The following is a 21,400-nucleotide window of genomic DNA, read 5'->3' on the forward strand; positions in this document are numbered from 1 at the left end:
AATCACCCAATCACATGGCAGTTGATTCAATGCATTTAGGAGTGCGGTCCTGGTCAAGACAATCTCCTGAACTCCAAACTGAATGTCAGAATGTGAAAGAAAGGTGATTTAAGCAATTTTGAGCATGGCATGGTTGTTAGTGACAGGCGGGCTGGTCTGAGTATTTCACAATCTGCTCAGTTACTGGGATTTTCACGCACAACCATTTCTAGAGTTTACAAAGAATGGTGTGAAAAGGGAAAAACATCCAGTATGCATACAGTATCAATTTCCAAAGCATTTGTGAAGACACAACATGCACAACCTTGAGGCAGATGTGCTACAACAGCAGAAGACCCCACCGGGTACCACTCATCTCCAAATAGGAAAAAGAGGCTACACTTTGCAAGAGCTCACCAACATTGGACAGTTGAAGACTGGAAAAATGTTGCCTGGTCTGATGAGTCTCAATTTCTGTTGAGACATTCAGATGGTAGAGTGAGAATTGGGCATAAACAGAATGAGAACATGGATCCATCATGCCTTGTTACCACTGTGCAGGTTGGTGGTGGTGGTGTAATGGTGTGGGGGATGTTTTCTTGGCACACTTTAGGCCCCTTAGTGCCAGTTGGGCATCATTTAAATGACACGGCCAACCTGAGTATTGTTTCTGACCATGCCCATCCCTTTGTGGGCACCATGTACCCACCCTCTGATGGCTACCTCCAGCAGGATAATGCACCATGTCATAAAGCTCGAATCATTTCAAATTGGTCTCTTGAACATGACAATGAGTTCACTGTACTAAAATGGCCCCCACAGTTACCAGATCTCAACCCAATAGAGGATCTTTGGGATGTGATGGAACGGGAGCTTCGTTCCCTGGATGTGCATCCCACAAATCTCCATCAACTGCAAGATGCTTTTCTATCAATATGGGCCAACATTTCTAAAGAATGCTTTCAGCACCTTGTTGAATCAATGCCACATAGATTTAAGGCAGTTCTGAAGGCGAAAGGGGGTCAAACACCATATTAGTATGATGTTCCTAATAATCCTTTAGGTAAGTGTGTGTGTGTGTGTGTATATGTTACATTTTTATCTTATATTTTTATTTACATTGCATGTTTATGTATTCACACACACAAGGGTGAATAATTTATCTTTTTTTTTTTGGGGGGGGGGGGGGGGCTAAGCCTAATTTTCTAGCCTAATTAAAGGGGAACTAAGCCTAATTTTCATTAATCTATGACTGGATGCAAGTGATTTGCTGCAGTGGTGATGGAATTCATGAGATATGCTGTAGGCTATTATAGACACACATATACAATTCAAAACATTTCAGCAAATGTAATTTAATTGTTAATGCTCCTTAAATTTGGTTTGTTTGGATACAGAAGGACTAGTTTATAAATTACAAAAAAAAAAAAAAATATATATATATATATTATAAACCAATAACATTTAAACGCAATAACATCCTAGTCGATTTTTTTTCGGTACACTCGTCTGCTTTGTGTTGCTTGCTTTGGGATATCTGAACGCTTGCACTTCCTGGATCTGGACTGTCCCACAGCGCATGGGACGCCGCTCAAAGCGATCCATCCCACCGCCTCGTGTGTCAGTTGGTATTCCTCATATACCTCACATTACACGCACCTGTAATCCCGTCCTCCGCGTGAAGAGGCGCGGGGAGCGTCGAGGATCGAGCTCATTCTAACAGGTGGTGGGAGCGATTTCAGGTGGAGCAGCAGTTCATTCACTGAGCCGAGCTTCAACGAACACTGAGAGGACCACTTGGACTCCTGCGTGTATTAACCCAGCCTAATCGTCGTATTTAGGGTATTTAGGCGAAAGACTGTTTGTTTTAATTGGCCTCAGCTTACAGGTGGGCGAAAGCCGTTTGTAGGACGGCCCCTCTTTCAGTTCCTCAACAGGAGACGCGGGACTGTCATTTGTTTGCCACCCTGTGGGACAGAAGAGACGGCTCCGTTAACAGGTGCGAGGTTAGACAAACAAACCGCAATTTGAAGAATATTTTCATTTGTATTAGCGGTAAAATAGGAGCTATATCTAGCCTAAATATTTAACATTTTTTTTACGAAGAAGCCTCTTTCGTTCCGGAGGAGGACCGAGAAAGCCATGTCAGGCAAAAAACGTATGGATTTAACGAGAAGGAGCCGAAGCCCCGCGGTGTCCGAGGCGGAGATGTTTGGTGATTTTCAGGAGTGGTGCCTTCGCACTTACGGAGACTCCGGCAAAACAAAGACCGTCACCCGGCGAAAATACACCAAAATTCTGCAGACCCTCTTACAGAGCGACGACTTGGAGGGCGTCTATATCGAGAGCAACCACATCAACGCCAAATTTAAGTTCTGGGTGAAATCCAAAGGTTTCCAGGTGGGCAATACTGACGGCGAGCCGAGCGAGAACGGGGCAGCGGACAGACCGGTCCTGTACGTCCCCATCAAGGCAACGGTCAGTATGGGTGCTCTCTTCCCCGTATGCTTATGAAACGCGCAATAGTGCGCGACATTTGCCTATGCAAATCCTGCGCCAGACGCACAATGGCGCACATGTTTACCGGTGAATCTTGTTCTCGGTTGTATCCGTAATGGAGTTCTTGTCACTCACGGGTCTCCGGTAACCACTTGTTCGTCACTCCTCTCGGTATCCACGGGAACGGTGGCAGCTCCGTCACCCGATTGTCCGGAAGCTGTTCAGTCACTATCAAACAATCAACACCAATTTACCTATCAGAATATTCAGAATATTAATGAAATTTACAGCTAAAAAAAAAAAAAAAGATATTTTAGCTGACGAATCTAAAAAAAAAGAAAATAGAGAAAAGAATATATATATATATATATATATATATATATATATATATATATATATATATATATATATATATTTTTTTTTTTTTTATTATTTTGTATATATTAGTAGTTGGCTAATGAAAAAATATGGTTTTGAAAAGTCAGTGTATAGTGTATAATCAGCATGGAAGAAGACATTTTGTTGTCATGTGACAAGAAAACCAGACAACGGAGAGAGGAAAACTTTTGATCTTGAAGAGGTTTGATAAGTGTTAAAAAGCTTTAACAAAATCTAACATATTTTAGCTTTTTATGTGAAGGCACATATTGTTTAGGTCAAGTAGTCCTGAGTAAACCTCTTGATTATGCAGTAGGTTACTTGACATTTGTGTTCCCTTAATATTTTGAGTAGAGTATCCATTGAGTAAACTCAAGTGTATTCAAAGTGCAATGAAAGTATTTCACTTGATGGCGACAGTATTTGACATTTTTTTAAATTAGTAGATCAAACAATTGGTAGAAATCAGTATAAATGTTTTTCGCTTTTCATCACCATTATCATTGACCCATATGTTTCTGTTTGGGGTTAATTAGAACTATTTTACATTTTGGTGAGTTGGTGGGCATTCTTATGAATCTCACCCGCTTATGGTGAACCTTCATGCTTGTTTTTTTTTCAGTCAAATTGTTTGAATTCATATGAACTCATAAAAGTGTTATACGCCTCATGCTAATGTATGGATCAGTTTAGAAAACAGCATCCTTTTGAATGGCCAAATTTGTGCATTCGTGCATTTATCCTTTTTTGCATTTTATCATTATGAAAAGCATTTAGTCAGACAAAATGAATAATCTTTACAGCATTTAGTATATGTATTGAGACCTGTTTTAGAGAGAAAAAAATGCATGATTTTAAGAATGTTGTCTTTCTCAATTGATTAATCATGTCTTTTTCTGAGCAGAAGAGTTCGGGTTTCCAAGCTGTTTCCTTTCTTTTTTTTTAAATAATAATTGACTAAACCTAAACACACCTGCCGATTTAGTTCACCTGTGTAGCTTAGTGAGACGATATCAGTGTGTGGTATTATTGGTGAAAAGGCTAGTTAGAAGTGTGTGTTTGTATGAGAGCAATAGGGAGAGATAGAGAGGCAGAGGAGAGGTGAACAGGTCAGCTCTCAACAGAACAAATGGAATAATCAGGAGCCCAGCTGAAGATTCATCTTATGAACATTTCACTGCAAGGAAGGGAAAGTGGTATGATGGAAAAGTTAAGATGGATGCGCTCCGTGTACCCTCATAATGAAGTGGCTGCCCCAGATTTGTCCTATTCAAATACTATTTTCGCTCACTCTCTTTGCTTTGGGTATGTGTGTATTCTGCTTTCTTTGAGACATTCCTCCCTTTCAGTTCACTCAAAGTTATTCCCTCACCATTCGTTTAGCAGTGCAGAGACTGTGTACTAATATGCACAGGTAACACAAGATCCTGATCGAAGATCCAGACACTCTGACCTGTTGGTGAGCTCAGCTTAAAACTAAGCTGTAAAGCCAGACTCACACTCAAGAGCATCTGTGTGAAGGGGATCTTGTCTATCATCATACTATCATGATGTGTATATATATCATGGCCATTGCCTGGTGGTTTTTATATCAGATATGAGAATTGGAGAATCTTATACCTGTAATACAAATTTCGATTAAATGGAACTTGGCAAAGGTCACCTGGTGTCTTGATTGTTCTCTTGATTGAATTCTAAGGAATAATTTACCCCCGAATCATTATTTAGTCACCTTCATGTTGTTCCAAACCACATGCTGTCACGTTTTTCAATGAGAAACTAATTTAGAAGTGTCTAGTGAAATTCTAGTGATTAACAATAGTGATTAATTAACATGGACCAGTGTTGTTATTTTTTTTAACAAAAATTGAGCTGTTAATAGTTTTCAGTAACTGAAATAAAATAAATGATAAATATTAAAGAAAAAACATAAAATTTGGAAAAACGTAACTCAAAAAGTATTTGCCTTGCCTTGGCAACTAACTGTAATAAGTTGTAGTATTAAAAGGACCAAAACTTAATAGGGCTGTCAAACGATTAATCACATCCAAAATAAAAGTTTGTGTTTACATAATATACGTGGGTGCACTGTGTATAATTATTTTATATATATATATATATATATATATATAAATACACACACATGCTTGTATATATTTAAGAAATATTTTCATGTATATATTGTATATAGATTTATATATAATTTATATTATATATAAATATTTTATAAATAATTTTTTTCTTAAATATACATGCACGTGTGTTTATATATATATATATATATATAAAATAAGTATACAAACTGCACCCACATATATGTAAACACAAACTTTTATTTTGGATGCGATTAATCGTTTGACAGCCCTAAAACTTAAACTTCGCACATGCAAAGCACATAACAAAATGACTAAAACTTAAACTTTTTTAAACTTGTATTCTAAAATGACACTGACGTTACTTTTTATGGCGACTTTTTGGTGTGTTTTTGGTCCTTTTTTGGTGCTTCGCGGATCCTAGCGACTATGACTGTTGTGCTTTTGGAAGAGCTGCTCCAAAAGTTCAAAAGTTCTACTTTTGTGTCCATAGGGAAAAAAGCAACAGCAAAGGGTTTGGAACAACACGAGGGTGAGTAAATAATGATACAATTTAAATCTTGTATGAACCATTCCTTTAACGTTTGTAAAATGTCTGATTTCACACTTATTTTAAGTGATATTTACAGTATTGCATTCTGTTATGTACCTCATTGCTTTGCTTGTGTGTAGTAGTAGTTTGACGCTAGAGTGGACAGATCATAAGTTCGGTATGAAGACAATGATCAGTCTGCCGCTATGACTGACATTGTTTTCTCTCAGATGCATCACTTACAGTATTACTCATCAAAACAGTTGGCTTAAAATAGTGTGAATACAGCAGACATCATCCACATATGGAAATGGGTCCTCAACTAACTCACCTTAAATGACCTATAGCTGCAGAGTTAAGCGAGAATGATGGGATGAAATCGCTTAGGGATGAAGGCGTGAGAGGAGAAGAATGAAAGATGGAAGGATTTTTTTTTATATCAGAACATGACAATACATGACAATAGCCAGTTTTCCATCCGAGGATTTTTTTTTCAGTGAAAAAAAAGGTTTAGTGCTTCAAAACGGTTACCGATAGCTGATGGAAATGCCATTTATCGACAAATTTTATCAAGTGTCGACTTTTTCCATTTAACGAGATGGAGCAAGAGAAAGCAGAGGGGATTTCAGGAGAGGGAGAAAGAAGAAATGATTTTGAGCGAGAGAGAGAAAAAGGTGGCTTGAGGAAACAGTCACACAGCCATCACATGCAGTTGACACCAGCGTCTGTGGACACTATTAATATCCCCTAACGTTCCTCTCTTTCCTCCCTTTCTCTCTCTCTCTCTCTCTCTCTCTCTCTCTCCAAACACACAGAGTAACTGTTGCAGAAGAACGCTGTTCTCTCTTCTGCTTATTTTGTCATAAAGCTTCGTTTATTTTGTGGGGTGGGGTAGGACACGATTGTGGAAATCTCTAGACATTGACAACATAAAAACATCAAACACAGTGAGCCCTATGAGTTTTAAAAGAACATATTCAAACAATTTTAATTGAAAATATTTTCAATTTAGAGGCACATTCTGAGTTAATACAGATTCCCTGTTCAATTAGATTTTTCAATTCACATAGCAAACTCATTTAGCCTAACTCAAATTTGTGTAAAATATGGCTCTCTGTGTCCTTAGCTGTATGTGCATAGTCTAGCCTCTGCTCCGCCTAAGGGAGCATCTCGACTGGGACGGCCTGTTTTATCAGTCCATTCATCTCTGTGACCTAAAGGAGCCCCAAAAGCTGAGCTAAATTATTCTGTATTACTGAAAGACCCTCCCTCAGCACACACTGGGTGGGAATGTTTGATGCCTGTTTGTGTTTGTGGTCGGCCATGTGCAGGTGTACAGGAGAGAATGTGGTTGTGATCGTTGACATCACCATGGGCAGAGGGAGGGGATTTTGCCGTGTTTGTCTCAACAGTCTGTGAGCTGTGTTGTGTTTACCACCATTTCCAATTAGGGATGGGCATTTTGGTCATTTTTTTCAGCATTTTGTGCCACGATCGTCTCAAGGAACCTGTATTCTGTTGCGTTGCAGACTTTGAAATATTTGTAGGCGTTTTAATGGCAGTTCTCTTTGTAAACAGAGTTTTAAAATCCACAAATTGCTGTCTGATGAACAGGGATACACAATATTGTACCATATTGGCCAGCATATTTTTTTCGTTTATTGGTATTGTACTTGGCAATTCCCTCTATTTTAACATCAACATTAATGTAACGTTAATTTACATTTATAATTTTCTTTTAAGTTTAGGGTTTTGATCTAACATTTATTTTATTTCAGCTTTATTTCATAATTCATAATGACTGATCACTGTTAAATGTATTCCTTAGCAGATCTCAAAATTAATATAAGTTTTATTATTATTATTATTAAATAATTTGTTGATTTTAATTGTATATTTTTGTGGTGGCTAAATTCACCTGTAGCATTTAAAAATGATTGATTTTAGTTTTTAGTGCTTTGTTTTGAAATTATTTATACAAAATAGTTTATAATGTTATTTGCTCCCATTTTAATTATCAATGGAAGCTTGCTTCCGCCACAGAATAAAAAATAAAAAGGCCAATTGCAACTTTATAACTAACAATTGTGATTTTTATATATCTCAATTGTCAATTCTGATTTTATAACACGTAATTGTGACTTTATTACTAACAATTGTGATTTTTATATGAGGAAAAAAAAAAAACCTTTCACACAATTACGTCCAGGTCATGTTAGAAAGACAACTATAATTGATCTGCTAATTTGACAAAGTTCCGTTTTTTTGTCACAAGAAAGCAAACTTCATCTTTCTTTCCCTATGCACCTCTTTCTCTTTCATGTGGACACTAAAGATGAGTAACCTTACAACCCCCCCAACCCCCCCAGTCGTTGTTACCCGGGGCTCAAATATCTCTTACACATACACACAAAAAGCAGGTGTAGGGGAGCAGCTGGTAAGATTAGTGTCTGCATGTGTGTGTCGGTTGGTTTAGATGTTGTATGAGGACAATGATCTGAGTGGTTAATCATTCAGAGCCAGTAAAGAGCAAGAGTTTGTCACATTCACTGACAGCTCATCGAAGGCTCTCGGTTTATTCGGCTTCTCAACAATGAGAGAACCAGAGAAAACATCCCCGCTCCTCTTTCACTCAGATTACCTCTGCCGCGCACACACGGCGGTCCTGACCCCCCTCTGCTAGTTAAGCAACTGTAGATGTAGCTCCAGCGGTAATTGTGCTCAGGCTAACAGGAGCAGAGGAAGAGCAAGGAATGGAGGGGGATGAGAGGACAGGGCAGAAGCTGATAAAAAGAAGAACACATTGGAACAGAGTGTTGTTCTACTGGAGAAGGGGCCATACGGATGTTTGCAGGGCAGCTAGTGGTCAGTGTGTTCTCTAGTGTACACACACACACACACAATGTCCAATTCTCCTTGGGACTTGGTCCTACAGGTGTCTCACAGTAAAGAAAGCTCTGTTTTCTATTAAGAAACTGTCAGTGGTGTTTGTTCGCATAAGAGTAGCCGCTAAGATAGGCCTTTGGTAGAGCATTGCTTTGCTGTTTCTAATGTGTTTTGGGAGATTTTGTTCAGACCCAGTCAAAAAAAAAAAAAAAAAAAAAAAGCCCAGCCCTAAGTCTCTGTGGCTATGTTTACATTACATTACTTGCAGCTATAGCTGCTAAATGTACGTGGTATAGAGTTGCTATGTAGTTGCTAGGGTGTAATTGGTGTGATTCTATGCTTAAAAAAAAGAAGCTATTTCGTTGCTTAGGTGTTACTAGGATACTAATGACGTGTACTGGTGCCAGTGCGGGGCAACATGTCACTAACATGAGATCAAGCAATAGTTAGCCACCACCATTCAATCAATTCCAAATGTAGAAAGTCAAGTCCCGCCCTACATTATTTTTCTTGTTTGAGAAGCTAATCAGATTATACGTCACAATAGAGGGAAAAAAAGACTATCGCAAAATGTTTAATGACTTTAAAAGGCCATTCCTCCTCTGCAACTGCATTCACAACAGAATATAATTGTCAAAAGCAAAATATGTTCTGTATCCAAACTGACTCCCTTAAATGTTCAGGACTTGCCCTTGAATTTTGCAAAAAGTTTGGTTAATCTGTGCTATGTGAACAAAACCGTGAGCGCTACGCTCAAACTTGTGAGTTAATTAAGATTTGGTGGAAGTTTTTAGTAATAATTTTAATAATATAAATAAATAACACTGTGTCAAAAGACTTTCCTGTGTTGTGGTAGTCTCAATCTGTGATATTTGTCACTGTCACTGTTTACAAGCATAATTCATGGTCACCGTAACAACAAAAATGCATTTTGAGTTTAGTTGCAATGCAGAGTGTCTGATTGCTAGAAAAGTAAGTATGGTTATGAGTTACTTGCCAAAGTTTATTACAATTCAGGTCACTATCCTCAAGTAACTGTGTTAGCTTTAGCATGCACCGCTAATAAACTGATCTCATGACATTGACACTGAGGTTGTGTGTGGAATGAGAGATTAGAAGGGAGCACTGCATCATACTCTATCACGGTGGAACTAATTGATTTTAATAAAGTTGGCGTGAAGCTACTTTTGATATCTGCAAATAGAGTGACTCTTCCTGAATATTCATGAGCTATTCACAAGATTCACACGCTTCACACAAGACCATGCCTTTCATTCGGAGGACGGTCTATAATTTGGCCTCCCCATGAGGCCAGCCGTATCTGTGGCCATAGATTCAGCTGTGCAGCCACGAGGACAGATACGAGACTGAAAGAGTGATTATTTATGAATTAGAGAAAAGAGGAAGTGTCGTTCCACTACCCTGGAAGTCTAACAGAAACACATACACACAGCTGGGGGGAGCTAATGACAGACCAAAATGATTAGTTTCATTTATCACCCGTGAATAGAGAAATGAAATAAGTCTAATTTCCTTGTTAACTACAAGGAGATTAATATTATGTGACAGAATGCTGAAACTCATACTGGAGGTACTGATGCAGTGATACACTGCAGTGACTAATCTTCTGTGGACAAGATTTATGTTTTTTTCCAGTGCTGATGTTGCAAATATTTAGAGACTATAAAATTGTTGATTTAAGCTGAAATATAAATTTTTAAAAACATGTAAAAATGGAAAAAAAAGAAGTGTGAGAGTAAGTTAAAAAAAAGCCACATTGTGAGATATAAGGTTACATTGTACGATATCAATTTGCAATTTGCAAAAAGTCTCACAGTATGACTTTTTGTTGCATAAAGTGACTATTTAATATATATGAAGTAACATTTGTGAGATCTGAATTTCCACAAACAGGGAGAGTTATTTCTGCAGTTCTGCTTGGTACCACTAGTGGTGCAAAGATGTACTCCACTACTGTCCAGTAGTGTATGACTGTTATAAATATATTTAGTCATCCAGTATTGGGATCTGATAATATCCGCTATGTAAGGAAAGCTACAACAGTTCAGTATACAAATATTTTTTTTCTCTGGCTTCATCTGGGTATTTGAGATGCACTTTTCACACACAAGTCATCCTATTAATAGTAAAAAATGGCAAAGAATACTGCACAAGTATGTGAATTAGGATGCACCATGTCATTTGACATGGCGGTTGTAGTTTTTGGAAAAGACACAAAGAGCAAACATTTCTGTTAGTCATTGGCCAGTGCTGATAATATAAACACCTCAAATATTGATCGGTTTCCTGGCCTGGTTTCTTATCCACAGCTGCATCACTGGTGAGAATACAAGACCTTACAATATACCAGCAGTCACTCATCTTCATTTCCACTGTCAGCATCTCACTGCGTCTGCACACACACACTACAGTAACTGCAGGACAGCCTGTGAGGTGAGTGGCTGCGTATTCTGGTCTCCCTGCATTCCTGCGGTTGCCATGGTGAAGAATCTCGGTGCTCTAGAGCAGGATAAATTAACAATGTTTTAATTGGCTCAGGGCTCTGAGTTACAGTGCGCCTTATCGCCACACTGTCATTTGCGGGGCATTATCATACACTCTGCATATGCATTCACTCAGGTGTGCATGTTTGAGGACCTTATAAATCCCAATGGAGCAGTGTAACCCCAAGTGTGTGTGTCCAATCTCATTTCAAACTCAGACACAGCTTACGCCCTGAGAGCCAATATGGCCAAAACATACGACACAAGTGCATTTCACCGACGGAATATACAGCACGCCGCCCTTTGAGCAAACTAAGAAGAGAAGAAAGAAAGTTGAGGGTATATAGGTGAAATGTCATATGGGACTGAGAAAGGGCAGATCAAGAGAGATATACCCTGTTCTAGTGAGATGCCCCACATAGGCTGTCTTCTAAAGGTCCGGTCACATTTACTCTTGCTCAGGGAAATTTTTGCTGGCAAAATCCAGACATTCCGATTCGAAAAAGTTCCCCATGCAGACCAACAGAAAGCTGTAAAAACAAAAATCATAATGTGAACTACCATTCAAATGTTTGGAGTCCGTAAAATAAGTATATAATGCTCTCACTAAGGCTGCCTTTTGAATTAATATTGTGAAATTATTACAAATTGAAATGACTATTTTTATATTTAAAAACATAATTTATTCCTGTGATCAAAGCTGAATTTCCAGCATCAGTACTCCATTCTTCAGTGTCACATGATCCTTCAGAAATTACTTTAAATATGTGGTCAAATTTACCTTTGTACGGTGAAATTCTGCAGGAATTCGTTTAATATGAAATTTAGTAGGAACATGTGAGGTGAAACATTTCCCTGTATGGATTTTGCATCGGATTCAAGCTGCTTAAAGATTTTGTAACATCTTTGAAGTGTATCCACTATAGACCATTTCACAAGATGTAAACAACACTGGTCCAGAAGCACTTCCTGTTTCAGTTTGTAACTGTTTTCTTTATTTCACATGTAAAGAACACATCTTAAAGATGTTTGTTTAACTTTTTGATTCAGTTTTAAATGTTCTGTTGGTTGTATTTTATCCCAGCTTTTATGTAGTGTTAAAAAACTGAAACAGGAAGTGCTTCTGGACCAATGTTGTTTACATCTTGTGAAATGGTCTATAGAGTTGGCGTTAGCATGTTGCTAAGCTAATGGCGTGGTACTCTAATAAGCAAAACTACCCTAGTGAAAACATATATTAAAAAATGTTATGATATACTAAATATTTTATTTTGTGCTAAGTTTACTACAAATGCATTTGCAAGTATGTGATAGATAAAATACCATGCAATTGTACTTATGGTAGGCTTATACTAAACTGGTATACTTAAAGTCTGCTAAACTGCTAAACTAATTTTGTACTTGATGCACTTTAATTGTGTGGTTATAGTAATGAGGTTCAACTAAAGATACACTAAAGAATATTTGATTGTGCTAAAGTGGAACTATTGCAAGGATACATTAGGGACACTTTAAATATCTCATTAAATGAATGATATTATGCAGTGATCATATTCGTACTAATAGTGATATTAAGATACTCTTTAGGCTTAATATTAACAAATGTGCATTGTGCAATAAAGAAATACTCTGAATAATGTTTAATTATAATTTTATACCAGCAAGTCTTAAGTGATGTGTCAATAAATATGTCTTTGAAGTATACTTAGTGTGAAATACATGTATTTTAAATAGATTTTGGTATAATTTTTACTAGGGTAACTATGCAAAACACAAATATTGGCTTTAAAATAGAAAAATGTATGGGTACTTTTATAAATATGCTATACAGTATATTACTTGATCAGCATTTTTTCTACTTAATCCATGATCTTTGGAGTTTGCTGTAATGCATTCTGGGATTGCTTTCACTGTAAAGGATACATGCTGGCCAAAGAAAGTATCTTAGTAGGCCACATAATTAAGTTTACTACTTTCTGCAATGGTCTTCACGTCGGGAGCTTGCCAAATGCTGCTTACGATAGGACATTCACCAGGTTTTGGAACCAGGCAGATGTGAGTGCGTTCCTTCCCTCATGCTCTAGTCTTAAGAACACACACAGACTCCATCATTTAGCCATCGGTTTGTGTATCTACGCAGCCATTTGCCAAGATTAGCCAATAAACTGTGACCGCCTGTCACAAATTAGCACTAACCCAGTCAAACTCATTCCACTCCCACTCGATCCTGTCCATCTCTCCGCTACCGATAAAACCCTCATCACACCCCCAATCCCTCTCGTTTTTGTAATTATTTTCTGAAACCTCGAAACCTCCTCAAAACTGTAGATTTTCTTGAGAAGCAAATCTGTCCTCTGGATGTGTGCCAAAACATACAGCACTCGTCCTGCGCGAACCCGTAGGTAAAGATTAGGACAGAAAGACAATCTCCCGTATTACTGTACCATAAATGTTTGTGTCGCTATCAGCAGGTTTTTGGATTTGCCATGCCGAGCTCGGTATGTGGTGCAGGTGTGCGTAAGAAAGAACTTTGTGAATTTCTGCGGTTTTGTCATTGTTGTTTGTTTGGACGTCTGTATATCAGTGGGGGGTCGGTGTCTGTCTCTTCCTGTTGGCTGAGCACACATGTCTGAAGGGCTTCTCCCCTCCACTGAACTCTTCCACCATCCCTCCATCCCTTGTTTCCAGAGAGGCGGAGACGTGGGGGAGCTGCCGTTGCCTCTCCTGCTCCGACCCAGCTTGTCTCCTAGCAACAGGGCTGTTTGGTCCGGGACCTGGGAGTGGAAGCAAGAGAGAAACAGAGTAGCAGAAAGGAGAGAGTGTTGAGGGAGAGATTAAAAGGGAAAAAGGGAAAGCTGTAATTATCTGGTGCTGCTGGAAGGAACAAGGGCCTGGAAGAGCAGAGGGAGAGATGGAGTGCGGGAGAAAGACTGAGGTTGTGGGTTAGAGGTGCTGCAAGTGCTTGTAGGGGTGGGGGGGGGGGGTGGGGGGATAAGGGAGAAATCAAGGGAATGGGGGAGGAATGGCAGCATGGCTGGAGGAAGAAAAAGTGTGAGGCTTTAAAAACCGCACAAGCATCCGCTTATAGAGGTGGAAGTGCAGTGAACGAATAATTCCCCTCGCTCATTTTGTTCATTTTGTTGTATCCAAAATGATGCCTTCCTTCCTGGTCTTTGAGTAGTATCCTAATACAGTTGCACCCCTAATTATGAATGAACACGCTTGATTGCTATCTTACCAGAGATGGAGGAGAAATCTTTCTCTAGTAAGTAAATGTGTCCCTGTCCCCAAAAATGTTGGCGCTTCCCTCCACGTTTTCTGCTACGCATAGTTTATTTTGACCACACATGAGCACCAGTTATGTGCATCCCTAAATGGTGTTTGAAATACTTAGTTTGATTGTACACTCTGCTTTTTGTTGACAACAAAAAAGTATTTTCACCCTTTTAAAAATTCTTATTTCTTGTTTTTTTATCCTCTCAGAAGTAGTTTCTAAATAACTGTAGTGTAGTGTTTATGTATTGGTTGACGATTGGTTCACTGGCATTGAAGGATGCAATGCTGCCTTTAAAAATCCACTGAATGAAGGCAACTCTGTGGAGAGGATGTTACGCAAACCCAAATCCACACGTGCCATGATGCATTTCAGATGCAGTCATGATGTCTTCACTTTTGATTCAATAAGATTGCACTTAATTTATATCCATGCATTTGCATTTTGAACACAAGATGCCATGCTGCAGTGGCACAAAGACAATGCTAATGTCGGGCTCTGAGCGTGTGTGCAGGACAGCCTGGTTTTACCCTCTCAGGGTTTCGGTGACTTTGACCCCGTGTGGGCGTTGGGGGAAGGGGGATCTCTCTCTATCCTGTCCTCTCTGCCTTGAGGTGCACCCTGTGTGTGTGTGTGTACAGGCATGCGCGAGTGTCCTGTCTGCCGTGCCTGAAGGTACTGTGCTGACCCCCTCCCTTCTGTGTCCCACATTGGCGCGTGTGGTTGGGCTGCTGCTGTCACACGCACTATCGTCCCAGGCCGCTGATGTGCCCCGCAACGCTGGGAAAAGGGGGGGGGGGGGGTTGAAGGCCGGATGGCATCATGCTACAGCAGCATGAATTTGTAACAAACACACACACACATTGGCAGAGCCTGGCACACGTGTCCTATCTCCTGAAGTTAATGTAGTGGAGTGGAATCCAGCAGTAAACATGTGTGAGTGCATGTCACATTACTGCAGCGACTCATCAGAACGCACTCCGCGCCCACGTCGGTAGATTCATGTTTAGTGCACGACTATTCTTATACTGTAACATGATGATTTACAGGTGGAATATAAGGCTATTTCCATTTAAATACCGAGGCATTTTAAACCCGCGTTATCGTTTCAAAACATTCTCCATCCACACTGGCTTTTTAAATCGTTTTCCAAAAGTTTCTTGTCCACTCTGAAACCAGCTTAAATCATCTTACTGCACATGCGTAAAACGTAATTAAAACTCACTGAGATGATGCAGAGAGACCAGACAGAATAAAGCTCTTATTCTATTTCTCTGCCATTTTAGTCGAAAAATATCCCACTACTTACTGGTGCGGCCAGGTTGCAGTTGCACTCAGTCGGCCATTCCATGTATGGCCTAAAACGCAATTGCCCCCATGTTTTGATGCAGGACTATATAGCCAAATTTTCACGCTGTTAGGCAGCCTGGACACTATTGGTGCGTTCTATTATAGCCAACGAACCGACTCGGAGTCTCAGACCTCGGATTTGACGTCACATCCACACTTCAAGCTTTCTATTATGTTTTGCGTGTCAGAGTCGGAGAAAAAAATGGACGTCACCCGGAAAGCTGTTATAATGGTAGCACTGGCCGAGTACACAGGCACTTACATAAAAAAAAAAATATCTTGACTACACCTTATCAAAACGCAGCCATTGAACTGAAAAATATTCACTTTATTTAATGTTTTTCATGTTAATCTTCAACGCTAGCAACGTTAGTAATTGAACTCACAACAACCGATTCCCATACCTACAGGGGACGCAGTGATACGAGTGATTATAATTGTCATTTAAAATACCAAAGTGGTTCAAAAAGAATGATACAGCCTTTGTGTATACATAAATCTCCTAAATATCTGGCGCGAGGCCGGTGGCGCGATTGCTAATGAGCAACACGTGAGCACACCGGTCTCGCATCTCTCACGGAGGAGCGGAGGCATAAAGGGGGAGCGGCGACGTGGATGATCAAGAGAGGAACAGGCCTGCTTTTGTTTGTATTTTGTTATATTTTTATTTTGATGGCCAGCAGTCGTCCGTGACGGACTGCTGGCAGGTATTTTGTTTGTTTATTTCATTTAAATAAAGTTTTATTTGATTGTTCTCCGGTTCCTGCCTCCTTCTTCCCTGAACTTTGCAACAATCGTCGTCTTCATCGTCTAATTTTCTGTCGCTCTACATACGTCATCTGGTATAATTGAACCGATTGGCTATGAGCTACGTACAGGCGCATTTGATAGACATTTGTAGCACCCAGTAATACGGCTCTGGGCATTCGTAAACCACGCCTCAAATACGAGAAAATGTGGTTTCCAGACCACGTCTCATTCTCAATGATATGTGGTCTGGCGTTAGCCAGGCTAATGCAGGACAGCAATTGCAAGTACTGTACATTTTCTTGTCATCTCTGCAGGAATGCAATATTGAGATTGTACAAAGTAACATTTAGCAACACTGAAAGTGAATAGCACATAGTTGGCACATAGTGGTATGTAACATAGTCATAGACAAATAGGTACAACATCTTTTTCAAATTCTTCTGTTTTCTCAGTTTTCACGTGATATGTGAAAGAGGGCTTCAAACCTATCCACTTTGGAGAGCATCTTCAAAAAGCTCAAGTGTGGGCCAAAACATAGATAAAAAAGTCTCTTGATAGCAATCGTTTAGTTAAGTGGTCTAAATGTATTTAAATGTGTATATCATCAGTGGAAGGCATATGACCATAAAATTGCATTCGGCCCGATTTTAACTCTGTCTTATGAGACTTTGTAAACTCTGCTATACGCGTTCATGTGTTCACTGAAGGAAAAGATCTCATTCTTTTAAAGCTAACTTGCTATTGCTAGCTGCTCCGATAATTGCCTACCCTATACCTTTAAGTTATAATTAACACTAAAATGAATGGTGAGATGCTGCATTGCGGTTAACCCCATGGCCCTGTACTGGGGGGTGGAGGGGTCTGAGTGGGGGATATGATGAAGGTGAAGAACCAAGGATGGAGAAGAGGATCCCTGTGACACAGGTCATGAAAGGAAAGGAAGATGCGGATGTTGATTTGGACCGGGAGGGTTATTGATTGGATGGAGGGAGATCTGAATGCAAGCTTGTAGTCAATTGTAAAAAAGGGGTAGGTTTATGTAGACTTAATGATTGGAAAAGATATTTATATTGTATCAATGATTGAAACTGTAGAGAGTATGAGAGAGTCTGTTGTTTCACTGGAAGAACATTAGAAGGTCAAAACATTAACTAAAGGGATAGTTCACCCAAAAATGAAATTTCTGTCATCATCATCATCTCAAGTTGTTCCAAACCTGTCTGAATTTCTTTTTCTGCTGAACACAAAAGAAGATATTTTGAAGGATGTCGGTTACCAGACAGTAGGTGGGCCCCATTATGGAAGTCAAAGGGGCCCACCTACTGTTTGGTTAAAAAAGAAAGCAATGTTATTTTTGTCTCTTGCCCATAGCAGTTGGAAGTAGCTCTGGTCCTCTTATTAACAGTGCAATTTGCTCATAGGTGATCTTTTGGACATGTGCTTTGATGATTATTAAATTCCACTTTGCAGTTGCCCCCTCCAAATTGTATTCATGCATAAATTAGCCATTACGGTACTATTTTCCCATCATACCGCTAAACGAGACTCTGTTGTTTGAACACAGACATCTGTGCTGGCACTATTAGTTCAACCAGTCACACTAAAAAGAATGAAGGTATTGTAATGTCAAAACGGGTACATATATTAACTTTGTTAAACTGCGTTCAACCTTTTTAATTTCAAAAGATAACAAAGACAGCCCTAATATATATTACCTGCAGCACTGCTGTTTTACATACCAGAACAATGTGCTGTGATAATTATGATTTGACTTTAAATGGTCTGTTTAGAAGTTAAAGTATAACATGTGCTGTTGCTTATGTTAAGGAAATGCCTATGTCTGTCTGATTTCAGTGTGTGGACGGGGGCTCGGGGTCAGAGAGCTCCTCTCTGAAGAGGGTGGCTGTGGTGGAGGACTTCTATGACATCATCTATGCCATGCACGTGGAGATCAGCTCCGACCCAGCCAAAGCACCCAAACATGCCGGGCAGAAGAAAACGTATAAAGCGGTGAGTAAAGCGAGGGAACTTATCTACATTGTCTCTGTTAAGTCATGGGAGTATGTTTATGGCCTAGTACAGGTTAGATTTAATACCCCGTGTGGCCCTTTTTGACCGCCTGTATCTGCCAGTCACTTAGAGTGTCCTGTTCTCTGTCAGCTTGATTTATTTCCTCTGTGATTCTTATGAGCAGAAGCGAGTGGCTCGTGGTGTGTGCTGCACTCCTGCTGTGTGTTGTCCTGGTGTGATTCGCAGCAGAGAATCACTGGCCTCTGTGAGTTTCGGGTGAATCAGTCAGAATACACATTACCTGATAAATGAAAGCTGGAGGGACTATGTGGGACTCTTTTTTCCTGCTTTTTGTTTTCTGCATTCTTCTGCATGTCTCCTTTTCTTTCTGTATTCATTTTCTTACGTTCTGCGTTTTATTCTTTTTGCGTTTCTTTCTGTCTGGATTTCTTTCTTTCTGTATTTATTTTTGCATTTCATTTATTTATTTTTTGTATTTTCTTTTGCTTTTTTATTTTAGCATTCTGCATTTTTTTTGCCTTGCATGTTTTTGCATTTCCTTTTTCTTTCTGTATTTCTTCTATCCATTTATACATTTCTGTATCTCTTTATATTTATAATTTCTGCATTTTCTTTTCTATTTTGTCTTTCTTTCTGCATTTCTTTCTTTGTCTGCATTTCTGGATTTCTTTTTATTTATTTTTGCATTTCTTTTTGCAATTTTTTATTAAATTTTTTCCTGCATTTCTGTGTTTACTGCATTCTACACATTATATATTTTTGTCTTGCATTCTAATTTTGCATGTTTTTGTATCCTGTATTTCTTTTTTATTTCTATTTGCATTTATGTCTTCTTTCTGGCCTTTTTTTCCTGATTTCTGCATTTTCTTTCTTTCTTTCTTTCTTTCTTTCTTTCTTTCTTTCTTTCTTTCTTTCTTTCTTTCTTTCTTTCTTTCTTTCTTTCTTTCTTTCTTTCAGAATTTCAGAATTTCTTGCAGAATTTCAGAATGTCTTTTAGAATTATTTTCCTTTTTTCATAATCTCTTTCTATATTTCTGTATTTTCTGTATTTGTTTCTGTATTTGTTTCTGTATTTGTTTCTGTATTTCTTCATTTATTTTTATTTATTTTTTTGCATTTTATTTTGCTTTTTTATTTCAGCATTTTGCATTTTTTTGTCTTGCATGTTTTTGCATTTTCTTTTTTCTCTGTGCCTTTCTTTTATCCATTTATGCATTCAGTCTCCATTTATTTATCCTGTATTTCTTTTTTTAAATTCTATTTGCATTTATATATTCTTCCTGGCCTTTTATTCCTCATTTCTTTCTTTCTTTCTTTCTTTCTTTCTTTCTTTCTTTCTTTCTTTCTTTCTTTCTTTCTTTCTTTCTTTCTTTCTTTCTTTCTTTCTTTCTTTCTTTCTTTCTTTCTTTCTTTCTTTCTTTCTTTCTTTCTTTTTCTGCATTGTTGTTAGCTGAGATAGGTTAGATGTATTTAGGTCTGCGGTGAACATCTTCAGAACTCTGTATCACACGTGCTGTCATGGAAACATGGGAAGTGAGAGTGGCATGGGCTGCTCTCACCTGGTGTGGGGGTTGTGCCGAGGTCCAGTGCTGCTACTGCCCTCTTTTGGACAGCTACAAAAGTGCATGTTTGCGCTCACATGCATTTAGGTATCATTACACACGTTACTCCAATAAATGCATAAATGAGTTTGTTTGGTTGTGTTGCATTAATTATTTCTGCGATGTATGTTTTAGTCTTTGACTCACATGCAAATATATTGTGTCCTCCACACTGTGCCTTGTTCCTCTCGCGCTTGACAGCTGTTGGTCTGTGAGGGGAGGGCAGGGCCACGAGCAGAGCTTTTCCCTGGGCATCAGGATTTCTGTCCCTTCTCCATCTCCTGGAGGAATCAGGGTACTAGAAAGGAGAAAGATCATGTGTTGGTTTTTTTTTTTTTGGCTCTTGTATCAGTGCTTCAGTGGGGCTTGTATGTTTAGTTCAGCTTCTGTCTTCTTTAAGCACACACATACATGTTATACCCTCTAGCTGTGGTTCCATGGCCACCCGTGCTGGTTTGTTAGAGCCTCATGGACAATTAGAGAGACACGAGGGACCTTTAATGTGGGGGTGTACTTTCTCTTTTTCTTTGTCCAGTTCAATGGCAGAAGGTGGAGGATTGGGAAACAGACATGAAAAAGAAGACGGAAAATATTAAAGAAAGATACATATACAGTTTTGCAAAGCTTTGTGATGATGATTAAACAACTCCATAAATAATTTTTTTGTGTTAATAGTAGTTAACGGTGTGTAACTTTCAAATGATGCATTGTTTTACACTAAATGGCTGTGAGAGTGTATATGTGAAAGAATATAAAGCCAAAGATCATCTTTCAATGTGTGCAAATACAGTGAGGACCAAAGTTCTGAGTCACGTGATCAGTGCCACTTATTTATTTAAAGCTGCAGTCCCGCGTTTTTCCTCTTTGTCGCTAATCTTTTCGAAATCTACAATTGCAGTCATTCGCAGAACTATCAACTTTACGCGAGTTGTACTTCAACACCCTCGACACGGCACAGTGTGGATGAACACAATGTTTGAGGAGACTGTGAGGCTGTCAGTCACCGCGCCGGTGTCGATACTGGCATTCAGAGTCACAGATTATTCTTTTTGGAAGTACGACCAACATTATAATTGTCACTGAAAAATGTCATCTAAACAAGTAATAAACATCCACTTTTGTTCTGGTTCTGATATTACAGTAAATCACCCTGATTAAATCTAACAATGGCTTATAAGTTATCATACCACGCAAAACCGGGGAAATTATACTTTGTCAAATTGTTAATGTTAACAATGTCAGCATTGTGTGACTACATGTAATGTCCTCCCGATATTATCCTTGTTTTCGCATGGGCCGGTTGCAGTCTCTCTTTTCTCTAGCCACTCCGAAGTCTTTTGCATTTTACAGCGGGTGAATCTGTTGTCACTGGTTATCGTCATTTGAATCTTTCTGGATCCGCCATCAAATTGATAACTGTAATTATATCAAGTGCTGTGACAAAAGGCTATAAATCTCCACATCCATCATCCTCACACGCAATATAGCCTACTAGCCGAGACTCCTTCTTTATGTGTACAGAT

At 39.0% G+C, this 21,400-nt stretch overlaps 1 protein-coding gene, 1 long non-coding RNA gene and 1 pseudogene across 3 annotated transcripts in view; 1 reads left to right on the top strand and 2 right to left on the bottom strand.

Moving 5' to 3' along the window:
* Nucleotides 1-1,314: 1,314 nt before the first annotated feature.
* On the bottom strand, nt 1,315-2,805 carry LOC148970619 (uncharacterized). Its single transcript, XR_016148191.1, has 2 exons — nt 2,564-2,805; nt 1,315-1,946 (listed from the first exon to the last, which is right to left on the bottom strand). It is a non-coding gene; the product is annotated as an uncharacterized LOC148970619 (long non-coding RNA).
* Nucleotides 1,941-21,400, top strand: part of nol4lb (nucleolar protein 4-like b) — a 105,928-nt gene continuing 86,468 nt past the window's right edge. For both annotated transcript variants that reach the window (XM_089124534.1, XM_089124535.1), the window contains exons 1-2: nt 1,941-2,457; nt 18,100-18,255. In XM_089124534.1, coding sequence (XP_088980660.1) covers nt 2,122-2,457; nt 18,100-18,255 — 492 coding nt within the window. In that variant the 5' untranslated portion in view covers nt 1,941-2,121. The remainder of the gene's footprint in view (nt 2,458-18,099; nt 18,256-21,400) is intronic.
* On the bottom strand, nt 18,537-20,316 carry LOC148970620 (uncharacterized; annotated as a pseudogene).

This window comes from Pimephales promelas, chromosome 20, assembly GCF_988280905.1.
Source record: "Pimephales promelas chromosome 20, fPimPro1.hap1.1, whole genome shotgun sequence".
NCBI lineage: Eukaryota > Metazoa > Chordata > Actinopteri > Cypriniformes > Leuciscidae > Pimephales > Pimephales promelas.